This window comes from Empidonax traillii, unplaced genomic scaffold, assembly GCF_003031625.1.
Source record: "Empidonax traillii isolate 1590-97213 ecotype Southwest subspecies unplaced genomic scaffold, ASM303162v1 scaffold1019:size274861, whole genome shotgun sequence".
Taxonomy (NCBI): Eukaryota; Metazoa; Chordata; class Aves; order Passeriformes; family Tyrannidae; genus Empidonax; species Empidonax traillii.
This window is the reverse complement of record NW_020956212.1, coordinates 85,734-97,853: the sequence shown is the minus strand read 5'-3', so window position 1 is coordinate 97,853 and position 12,120 is coordinate 85,734. Positions and strand designations below refer to the sequence as shown.

The following is a 12,120-nucleotide window of genomic DNA, read 5'->3' as shown; positions in this document are numbered from 1 at the left end:
TGTGCAGCTTTGATGGGCAGCTTTGCCACTCCAGGATCTGCTTTGTCAGGATTCCACCCTCAGAGTTCAGGAGGTTTAATGGAAGGAGCAGTGTGTATGGGAATGATAAACAGCCAGAGGGGCAGAAAACAGCTCCTGATCCCACAGTCCTTCCCAATTCCAGCTGAGCAGTGGGAGAGGAAAGGGGGAAGACAGTGGCAAGAGAAAACCCACCATGTCCAAGACTACTGAACACAACCCCTGGGAATTCTTGGAACACAGGGAATTCCTTCTGCCCTACTGATCTCCAGGTCCCACACCAGGACACCCAAATCCAGCATTCCCAGTCTCCTACCACATCCTTCCTGTGCAAGTGCTGCTAAAATAATTACTCCCCAAACCTTACTTAAAATTCAGGATGTGCTCTTTACCTCAGGTACCTTTCTGGGAGGTTCTCCTGAAAATGAAAAAGAAGAGAGGGATGAAGCATCTCTGGAAGGGCAACTGGTTCACTGCCTGAGGCTCTGGGAGGTGAATTTCTATCCACCTGCCTCAGCCACCTTCTGACATTCCCTTAATCACAAATTACATGACAAAGGTAAAAAAAAAATGGTAACAATTAGTGTTGAAAGGCACTGGTTTTCCTAACAATAAATTGACTTCTAGGGACAGAAAAAGCAAACCAATGTTTTAAGAGCTCTACATTTCATATTGATTTTGCTACAGATGGTTTTTCCCCTTCACTTTGCTTATACCATTGAAGTGTTGACTCTGGAAATCTGCACCAGTGTAAGGCTTTAAAAAAATTTACACTACAAGAGAGACTAATAATACAAAAGCAGACTATTACTGCCACTGTGAGGTGGAGTTCCCAGGATGTGTGAGAGCATGTCACACACCCTGCCATGCTCCTGCTCCTGAAGGTGTCTGTGAAGGAAAGCCAATGAAAAGAAAACTAAAACATGTGCCTTTGTGGAACCAGCTTAATCCCAAATGCATCTCCTGAGTCATCATTCAGGTGTGTCCTGCCAGGAACAGCCTTTCCAGGGAAGGAGCAAAGGAGTTGTCACCACAGCAGTGCCAGCCTGGGGTGCTGAGGCCCCACACCAGGAGGGGCAGGACAGGTCCCTGTGCCACACAGAGGGACAGGACACAGGGACACAACCCCAGTCAGCCCCAGCAATCCCTCAGCAGTGCCCTGCCCTGCAGACCAGTTCCACCCCAGCCAGCTCCCAGTAAGCAGGAGGCTGCAGGATGAGTAAATCCCTGGGCAGGACACATCCCCACCCCCCCACATCCCCTCCCATCCTCCCCTTCCCTGCTGCAATTCCTCCTCTCCCTGGGTTGTTGATTCCCTGAGCTGCTGCCCTGGCACACAACCCTGCTGGGCTCAGGAGCTGCCTGGCATCGACTGTGCCTCCAGCCCTGACTGCTGGAACTGCTTCAACAGCTCTCCCAGCTCTTGGCCTCGGATAAAGATCCCCACACAGCCAGGGAGAATTTCAAAGAGTTTTGTTGTCAAAACCAATTACACCAGGAGTGCAAAGGCTGAGTTTCATCGCTGCAGTCCAGGTGAACCAAGGCAGTGGCTGGGCAGGAGGAGCAGCTGGGACACCCTGTCCTGTCCTCAGCTCAAACACCCCCTGAGCCTTCAGCTGGTGATGATTCTGAGCACTGGGAGCTCAAAGTGGGACAGTGACACCCCTCCTTCACAGGGACTCCTCTGTGTAGTTCATAGAATGGTCTGGGTTGGAAGTCGATCTTATTCCACCCCCTGCCATGGGCAGGGACACCTTCCACCAGCCCAGAGTGCTCCAAGCCCCGTCCAACCTGGCCTTGGACACTCCCAGGGATCCAGGGGCAGCCACAGCTTCTCTGGGCACCCTGTGCCAGGGCCTGCCCACCCTCCCAGGGAAGAATTCCTTCCCAATATCCCATCTTCTTCTGCTTTATGCCTTTTAGTGGCTTCCTACAGAATCCACACGAAAGGAAGGATCTTTACGAGCAAAGACATGGCACAATTCCAGTCCCCAAAGGTCTTTCCAGCATTTTGGGATATACACAGTGTGCAGGAAAACACAAAAAACCCCCCCCGACACACAACCCCCCAAACCTGGACAATCCCCAGGGATGGAACAGGAGCTCTGTGACCACTGCAGCAGAGCCAAGAAACTCCAAAGAGCAGTGAAAGGTGGGAGGGACAACCATATTCCACATTCCCTAGGAATCCACTTGCTGCATCACCAGATTAAGCCTATAAACCACAACTGACCTATAAATCCTAACCAACCATGTGTTCTCTCAGTTTTTAGATACTGGACAAAGAAACTGGTTAAAAAGGTCTGGAATCACCTTTTTCCCTGTGCCACCTCCCACACACCTCATGTTTTATCTCCATCCTGTAGCACAAACTCTGGTATATCTGGCCTTCCTCACACCTTCCTGCCTCCCTCCACCTGCTGCAAATGCTGCTTCTCAATTTATTTGCCTTCTACGAATTACCTGCAGCACATTTTGAGTTCTTTTCTTGTTGTTGGAGCTGTTATTCTCTACCCTGAACAAGGCAGGTGTTTTCAATATGCTTTCTACCAAACAACATTATGCTTGTATTTATTGATAAAATAAAATAAATCCACACAACGAAACCCACAGTGTTATATAAAACACCATTCCTCAGGTTAAAAGATTGTGCTGCATGAGATTTTCAGCAGGTGCAATTTCCATTTCAGCCTAGGCCTGTGTGGCTAAGCTAAAGCACAATATTTTCCAGAAGAAATACCTGACAGGAAATCACTAACAATCACCAAAAAGTACAACCCCCACTCCAAAAGGGGAGATGGAAGAGAGAGCAAAGCACAGAAGCTATTGCAGCTCCATCTCCTGCAGGGCAAAGGCAAAATGGGGGTTTGGCACCATGAGCTGGCCCACCAGCTCTGGGCAGGGGGCACAGCACAGCGAGGGGCTGCTGCCTTTGGCCTGTGCCCTCCTCTGTGCTCTGTGTGAAACCAGATTAATCATCATCTCCTCTCATCTCATCTTTTTACCACGAGAATTTGGGCACGAATCTGGTGCTTTCCAAGTCCAGGGTAATTCAGCTCTGCCAGCACGAGGAAACCTGAAGCTTTTGCTCCAAACAGCTTTGAATGCTGGCGGCAGCCTTTGGAATTCTTTGTGTTTTCTTATCCCCTGCTTACATCTCTGCAGACAACAGGTTAAAGCCCTTCCTCTGGGTCACCTGCAGGCCCCACTCGCAGGCAGGGAGCCCAAAAGCTGCTCCACGCTCCCTGTGCCAGACCCAGGTCACAAACAGACTCCACTGTGGTTAAAGCTGTTTCTGCTGCTTCTTATCTCTCCCTTGGCAGGGAGAGCAGAGCTATTTGAAGTGTTTGTAAGCCTTGGCAGACCTGCTTTCCATCTGAAATGAATTCCCTTTGGGGATGTGATGGCTGCATGGAAAGCCCATTGCAGAGGTGAGAGGAGACACAGAAAACTCTGTAACCCCTGTCTCCTCCTGGGTGAGCCTGGGTGATGATCCCCTCCTCCAGCAGAATTCCTCCTGAGTGATCTCCTTTTCCAAAGAGGGACAAAACTGAGGCCAAAACAACCACAAATCTGTACAGCCAATCTCCCAAACTGGAGAGAACAAAGCACTGGTGCAGCACCTTCCTACGGAAGAGGCCTGGAGCCACAGCACAGACCTGCCTGGGTGACACCACTGCCTTCCTGCAGCTTCACCTCCACAGCCTGGGAGTTTAACAACTGCAAATGTGGCAATTCTACCCCAGCTCAAAGTGAGACTGGCACCTGAAATGTGCTCCCTCATTCAAGGGACACAATAATTCCCTCCACAGTGCTGAGCTTGCCCGAGTTCTGCGTTCAAGAACAAACGCTGAGTCAAAATAGAGGTAAAAAAAGGAAAAAGAAGCAAAGCTCTTTCCTGCACAGGCAAGGGTGGGTTCAGGGACTGGGGATCACAGACAGTGTGCTACGACATCCATGCACAGCCTGTGCTGTAAATGTGCCCTGGGGCTGCTGTTTGTGACCCAGAGCACTCAGCAGGCTGTGCTCTCCCTCAGTGTCCAACTCCAGAGGCACAGGAGTCTACTGAGTATTTCTGAGAGTTTTCTTGTTTACATCTGGTATTCAAAACGATTTAGTTAGGAGATGCCTCTTTCTGGATAATATGACAGCTAATTCCCACTTATCCTACTGAAAGGATACAATTGAAATGGATGCAACAATAAAACTAATGGCTAATGTGATTGTTATTGATCATTTGCCAGCTTATAAATAAATGGCCCACCAGCTAAATGGGGAAGGAAAACAGTGCCATATATTGCCTGTGTCTCGGGACTGAGCAGACTGCAGAGCTCATCTGGAAATCCACGTAAAGCTGAACATCAGCACGTCCTCAGAACCACAGTGAGTCCCGAACATCAGGCCTGTTCACTCTCACCTACCTTTTCGGCTGACTGGGCAGTGCCAAAAAATATTGGAATGAAGGCAAGCCATACTATACAGGTAGTGTACATAGTGAATCCAATGGGTTTGGCTTCATTAAAATTCTCTGGGACACCCCGAGTCTTGATGGCATACACAGTGCACGTCACCATTAGCAGAATGCTATAACCCAAGGAACATATGATTTGTAGATCCGTAATGTCACATTTGAGAACTCCTCTGGCTTGATCAGGGTTCATAGTTTTCTGCTCATCATAATCTATGATGATGTTGGGCGGGTCGACTGCAAACCAAATGAAGACCCCCAGGAGCTGCACCGATATCAGGCTGGAGGTGATGGCCAGCTGGGACGTGGGGCTGATCAGCCTGGGCGCGGTCACCGACTTCTTGCCCTGCTCGAAGATGCGGTAGATGCGGTTGGTTTTGGTCAGCAGGGCCGCGTAGCTGATGCACATGCCCAGGCCCAGGAAGATCCTGCGGAAGGAGCAGACGGCCACGTCCGGCTTGGCGATCATCAGGAAGGTGATGATGTAGCACAGGAAGATGCCGGTCAGCAGGACGTAGCTGAGCTCCCGGCCCGAGGCGCGCACGATGGGCGTGTCGTTGTACCTGATGAAGGTGGCCATGACGAAGATGGTGGCGATGATCCCCAGCATGGCCAGGAAGACGGGGATGACGGCCCAGGGCGAGTGCCACTCCAGCTTGATGATGGGGATGGAGCGGCAGCCGGTGCGGTTCTCGTTGGGCCGCTCGTTGTAGGAGCAGAGCAGGCAGGTGACCTCGTCCGCCTGGTACTGGTACCCGTCGCACAGCTCGCAGTGCCAGCAGCACGGCATCCCCTTCACCATCTTCTTCCTCTCGCCGGGCTTGCAGGGCAGGCTGCACACCGAGGGCGGCACCTCCCGCACGCCCCCGCCCCACTGCATCTCCTCGATCTGCACAGGGAACACAAACACACCCTCAGTCAGCTGGCACTGCCACAAACCCCGGGGGAACCGAAGGGGGAGGACTGAGGGGGAACCCCGATGGGAAAAACCCAACTGGGGAAACTCTTTAGGCTGCAGCCGCCTGGAAACGCTCCAGGAACTGCACACACAGTGTCTTTGCAGGGCACTCTGATGAACAACTGTGTTTGCTGCCTCCATTCCTCATGTGTATTAGTGGTTAGTTCTGCTGGAATGACACACAACAGCAGATAAAACTGGAGAGTGAAAGCCTCTTGTTTATGACAACTAATAAGAACGCTGCAGTGCTTGAGGGAAGGCAGGACTCACATTCACAAGTGCTTTTCACAAAACCTGTGACTTCTTCCTGAGACCAAAACAGAGATCTCCTTCCTGGAACTGTTGCTGGCCAGGTGAATGTTTTAAATGAGGTGGAAATGTGTTTTATACAGGGCATGGGATCAGCGAGAACGTGGCAAGGTCTGCAGTGTGAGCCAGGTAAGAAATATGAAGGACAGAGAAAATGGTCACCAATGAAAACTGCAATAATTAGATAATATTTCATTTCAAAGTCACATTCAGCTTTTGAAATACCACACATGCTTCTGGGAATGCAAATGATAAATGATTACATTAAATGTAGGGAAAGTCTCACTTGTTCTGCAGCCTCGAGAATCCTGAACTCCAAAGTATGTGACAAAGGCTCCCAAGTACTGTGGAAAATTAGACTCACAAATCATTTCAAATTACACCTGACTAAAGCCACTCACCAGTTTCCAGGAACAAGGGGGGTTCAGCACTGGAGCCCCCATGAAACAGTCCAGACTGGAACCACTGGGAAGGTCCTGGCATTCCCAGCACCAGCTACCAACTCAGCTGCCCAGCAGGATATCAGTGGCTCTACCAGCTGCTCTGAGTGTGAGTCTTTTCCAAACATAAAACCTGATCCCCTGGGACAGATGTGAGTAAGTGTTATTAAAAACAAAATTTCAGCTATTTCTCTTCAGGTCACTTAAATGCTGACAAGCTCCACTATTTTCCCTATAGGTAAAGAATTCTAAGATGTGTTTCTTGAATCAGCTGCCTTGATTATTCATGTCCACAGGAAGACTGGGGGTTGCAAGAATTAAATTGAAGGATTAAGTTGCACTTTCCTAATTTAATTCAAAATAGATCCTGTATCCTCTTAATTTCATACATGTGAAAAAACCAAACCCCGAAGTCACACAATGCTCAAACCCTGCAGCACCAGGAGCCTCTCTGTGAACACTGTAAAATAATCCCTCCATAACAGATATTCCAGAGCTCTGCCACTGCCTGGGAAACTTCATTAACCTTCAATACTGTGGAAAAGACAAAGATCCATGAACCCTTCCTTCATGCTGTGCTGGGCTGAAGGTGTGCAGCCTGCAGACGGCAAACCATAAAGGGGAATACAACGACTCATTTAACTGCACTGGTGAATTGTAGTTTGGTCCTCCTGGAAGTGAAGGAGCCAGGAATTCCATCTCCACGCCCAGCTCCAGCACTGCTCCAGTGCAGTGGGAACAGCCCCCACAGAGCTGCAGCTGAGCTCCTGGGCTGTGGGAATGCCCTGTAGGAGAGCTGGAGTGAACTGGCACATGTCCACATCACCTGCTCCCTGCAGAGGCACAGAGGGTGCCGGTGCAAAGAGACCCAAAGAGACGGTGAGGAAGGAGAGCCAGGGCTGAGATTTCTGACCCCTAAAGCAGGTGTGAAAAGTTCATGGCAGTTCCTTAAGAAACCAGCTGTTTGACCCTCTGCTGCTCCCTTCGCTCTTCTCAGTCCCTGATTTGTATTTTGCCCTTTTCCAAGGTGGACTGAGGCAGGGGAACTACAACTTACCTGGGTGTTTATACCAAGAGAGTGAGTCACTGATCCAGTCCAGAGCCTCCATTTTCAATCATAACTATTAACCACAGACGTTATTTGATGCCCTTTTCCAGCAGACATCGATACGAAATGAGAACATCATCCCAACTGCTCAGATTTTGACCCAGTCTGCAGCAATGAAATGATTTTCACAATTTTCCACATGCTAATATCTTCAGAACCGCAGACTGATTAATGTGTTATCATATCCCTGCTTCCCCTCACAGCTACAAAAGGATGAATTTCCATATTCTCAGACATATTCCTCGGCATTGCTGGAACCTGGGACAGCCTGAAGGGACTTTATTCTGCACAGGTACCGTGGGTATGGAGATAAATAGAAGATCAGGTAAAACTGTGGAAAGTCCTTTTTCTGGCCTCCTGGAGAGACACCATGGGAACTCATCACTGGCCTCGGAATGATTTGCAGAGTTCTGCTGTTTCTGGTGAGAAAAGTAATGTAATGCTGCCAAAGGCCTGTGAGGAAATGTGCTGGGCACCAGCACTTGCACAGGAGGTGAGAACCTCAGTCAAACCAGAGACACTTTCCCCACTCAGAAAAGTGTAATTTTGAAAGAAATTTTGTCCTTAAGTGCCACATCTATCTACACATCTTTTAAATACCTCCAGGGACAATCAGAAAATGTTAATCACAGTCTACAAAGCAGGAATTTCATCAAGCATGAGAAGGTACTCTTGCAATTAATAAAAAAATTGGGGGTTTTATGCAGAAGCTTCCATTTCAGTCCTACATCAAACTGGCACACAGAGGATAAGGGAATTTATTTTTCCCAAGCCAACACCACTTCCAGAGGCAGCCAGACCTCCTGTACTCACAGCGAGCCAACAATTCCACATCTTGAGCTTAGCACTTGACCTGGTCAGTGCTGAGGGCCACAAGGAGCTCCTCTCCATGGCAATTCTGCAGGATTTGGGAAGGCTGTAAAACCTGAACTGCACCAGATGCTGTGGAGATGTGTCTAATGTCTTGGAAAATCACATATTTTCCCATCACCTGCTTATCGACACGTCAAGTGGCACATCTTCAACAGCATCATGAGCAGGCTATGACAGTTCATGCACTGCTGGATTGATCTGATAAATGGCAAAAACCCCTCTAAACGACCTTGTAGGACATTGAACACAGCTGCTGAGAACAGAGCCTGGGAGCTGGCTGTGCCCCAGGGATCCAGCAGGGCATGCGGGGCAATGGTGCACCATGATCGGCCCTGCCAGCACAGCAGGGAGGAGAAAACCCCAAACCAGAGCCAGCAAAGAAGCAAAAAAACCCAAAGAAAAGCAAAAGCTCCCTCCCCCACCATGGGGTAATGCAGCAGCACCTGGGGCAAGGGTTCACTCTCTCTCTTCCCCAAGCTCTCCCAGCTCCTACAAATGGCCCAGTTCCTAAACGCCTCCAGCCAGAGGGATGGGATCCATTTCCAATATAAATTCTCATTATGTTCTCTACAGAACAAACATTAACCAGAAATGCTTAGTCTGTCTCATAAGGCCTAATGTAATTGTTCATTTTAATGAACAAAGTAACTCAATAGAAGTGCATAATTCAAACATCGCTGCTTTTCTTCCCAGCGCCACAAACATTCCCGTAATAAGCCATTTGTTCTGAACTTAATTGTTTCATGCAATGTTTGATTAAAATAAAAATCAGTACAAAAATAATTACATTAGTGGTAATTAACCTACTTGGGGAAGAAAATAGCCACGTTCCCTGATATGACTTCCATAACGACGGTGCCATTAATTTCACGGACACATCGGGACACGAGGCAGAGGATTGGGCTGGGATTTATTGCCACCCTCCAGACTCCAGAAACTAACTCAGCAGTTCAAACATTTGTGTACATTCCCCTTTGCAGGCAGCAATATTTGCATGACTTAGCTCTTAGGCTCAGCTATTAATGTCTTGTAATTAGTTTTTAAATCCAGGGGTTTACCATGATAACGGTTTTAAGCTAAGAATATGTCAATAACACATCGTCAGCAGAGCCTTCTGCAAAATATCAACTGAAATCCCTTCAGGAGATAACGGTGATAAACCAGAGAGGATGCAGAGCTGCTCCAGTGGCTGCCCCAGACTGTGGGAATGAGGCGTTTCCCCTTATGTTGTAACTCATTTCATCTCCCTGCCTGCAGGATTGACAGGAAGCCCTGAGACAGCTCAGAGCCTGCAGGGTGAGAGAGGCAAAACCCCCCCACACTTCTGGCTAAACCTGATCCACAGCTGCTGCCAGAGCACCTGTGCTGGGACAGGGATGCTGTGGCATACCCTGGGCTCCCCTACTCCTCACAGAGCCCCCCAGTGCCTCCCTGAGCTCTGCAGCTCACCCTGCTCACCACAGCTATTTTAACTCCCTGCTCACCACAGCTATTTTAACTCCCTGCTCACCACAGCTATTTTAACTCCCTGCTTCCAGTGCTGTTCCACGGGAACACCTCACTGGTGAGATGGAGCATCAGCCCAGCTCTGCCTCCCGACACCAGAGATGAGGCCTCTCCAGCATATCTTCCTTATAAACAGAAGTTAAACATCCTTACATATATTTTGTCCTGGTTTCTCCTGCTGCTGCCTGTCTACTTTCTGTCCTCATGGCACAGCAGCCCTAAACACACACACCAAACTAGCAAATTGCAACTTTCCAGTTGAAAATAATGGAAACTCGTCACTTCTCAAAGGCTCCCAGCACAAACCCTGCAATTTTTCATTGTCAGACAAATTAGAAACATTGTCAAAAACTGGTGACAACTTTCCCATAATGCCAGACCCTTGTCTTCCCACCTGCTGATTCAGACTTTGGTTAATGAGGAAAATGCCCCCAGGATCAGTCTCACCCTGCACAGCTCCAGTCCCTGCTCTCGTTAGCGCTGTGAGGGCTCCTGGAGCCGTGGGCAGGGATCCCACAGCCAGTGCTGCAGGAACCCGGGCACAAAACGACTCTCCTGAGGGCTTTTGGGAGATGTGGGACCTGCTCCAACATTTACTCCCATGTGAGGAGCATGGGGAGAATCTGAGGATCCCTCAGCTGCTCCTGGTGCTGCAGCCCCTTCCCCAGCTCCATTCCCCTCTCTGGACATGCTGCAGCCCCTCCATGTCCTTCCTGAACTGAGGGCCCCAAACTGGACCCAGCACTCGAGGTGCCCCTCACCAGTTTGTGCCACACCCTGTTTAACACACTAAGCTAATTACAGTTGCAAACTTCAACTAATCCCATCACTTTTGCTCCCAGGCCACAACTCCCCTTTGGTGATCTCATAATAGGCAGTTCTTAACCCTCGATTATTTTTGTCATTCCTTTCTACTCTTCCTTTGCCTTTCATTTAATATTTGTCATCATTTCTTACCAACCTCACCTGCTTTACACCAGCAGCAAGTTCCACTGAGCACTTGTAATACCCTCTTTAATGAGATCCAAGGGCTATTTGTTCTACATTAAAGCAAGGACATTTCTAGCACAACACTGATACAGAGAAAGATGCTTAATCCACAATTTTTGCAAAAATGCTTATTATCTTACATTTCTGTTGACACACAATAAAACTGAAAATTAGTTATTTTAATGCTTTTGTATCTGCCTACAGCTTCGTGTTGTCTCCTCACTAATGGAAGGGGATGGACCATGTATCTTCACTATTCATCCTGCAACCCCTGTATAACATTTTTTAATTAAAAAAAGAGCATGTGCTTCCAAAACCACACAATTCTTGCCTCTTTAAATTGATAGGTTAGAGCAAAACTATCTTCTGAAAGCAGAGCTTATCCAAGGCAATTTTTTATCCTGTGGTGGCTTAGAATGAGAGAAAATCTGAATCATCACAGAATCCCAGAACGTTTTGGGTGGGAAGGGACCTTAAAGCTCATCCAGTGCCACCCCTGCCATGGGCAGGGACACCTTCCACCAGCCCAGGGTGCTCCAAGCCCCGTCCAACCTGGCCTTGGACACTCTCAGGGATGGGGCAGCCACAGCTTCTCTGGGAAACAGAGGGATTTGTTGAGCAGGATGATGAGAATACCCCAGTCCCAAGTCCCAAAGCCCATAAACCACAGCTCAGCACAAGGGCAAAGCGATGGCTCAGCCCTTCAGCAGCTGAAATCAACTGTTCAAATGCTTGTTTCTAACATGTTCATAACCCTCCACAGCTGGCAAGTTTAAGTCCTAAATCACGAGCCTGGATGACAATGGCACATCTGGAAATAAATCCAGGAATTCTGATTTTTCACCTGAAAACTCCTCTCATGAGTTATTTTTCATGGCACAGCCACGAGACAGCCTTACCTAATGTTTGAGGAAAGGATTGGCTCTTTATCTTTGCTTGTCTCTCTGATGAGCCAACAACTTCTTATTTTTCCTGCTATTTATGATTGTGAAAAAGTTCTGCTTCTGCCAAAACCAACACACAACTTCCAAAGCGGAAAGGGCACTGAGGAGAGGAACCAAACAGCGCGTGGAATTTGGACAGCATTTATCTTCCAGTGCCTGCCAACTCAAAACCCTTTCATTTATTTATCCTGCTAATTCCCAGGCTCATTCGAAGACCAGTATTTTCTAGTCACATTCTTTGGTCCCAATTGTCCCTTTTTCCAGCATCACCATCAATGGTTCAGCAATTTTCTTGTCACGACTGGCAGGCAGAACGACCCGTGGGGCAGGAAGGGAGAGCACAGGAGTACAGAATTCTGAGGGGAGCTCAGTAACCCAGCTCATTTCGGCCCTAAGGAGATCGCTGCAGTGATATTAATAATATTACCAGTATTAAATTATCCTGCTCAGGTTATGCCCAGTCAGTTGGGCCCTAAAAGAACTGCAGATGTACACAGAAAATTACA

The 12,120-nt window shown here is 48.4% G+C and overlaps 1 protein-coding gene across 4 annotated transcripts in view; it reads right to left on the bottom strand.

Moving 5' to 3' along the window:
• Nucleotides 1-12,120, bottom strand: part of LOC114068243 (metabotropic glutamate receptor 7) — a 137,936-nt gene that overhangs the window by 40,425 nt on the left and 85,391 nt on the right. For all 4 annotated transcript variants that reach the window (XM_027904196.1, XM_027904194.1, XM_027904195.1 and 1 more), the window contains exon 7: nt 4,440-5,372. In XM_027904196.1, coding sequence (XP_027759997.1) covers nt 4,440-5,372 — 933 coding nt within the window. The remainder of the gene's footprint in view (nt 1-4,439; nt 5,373-12,120) is intronic.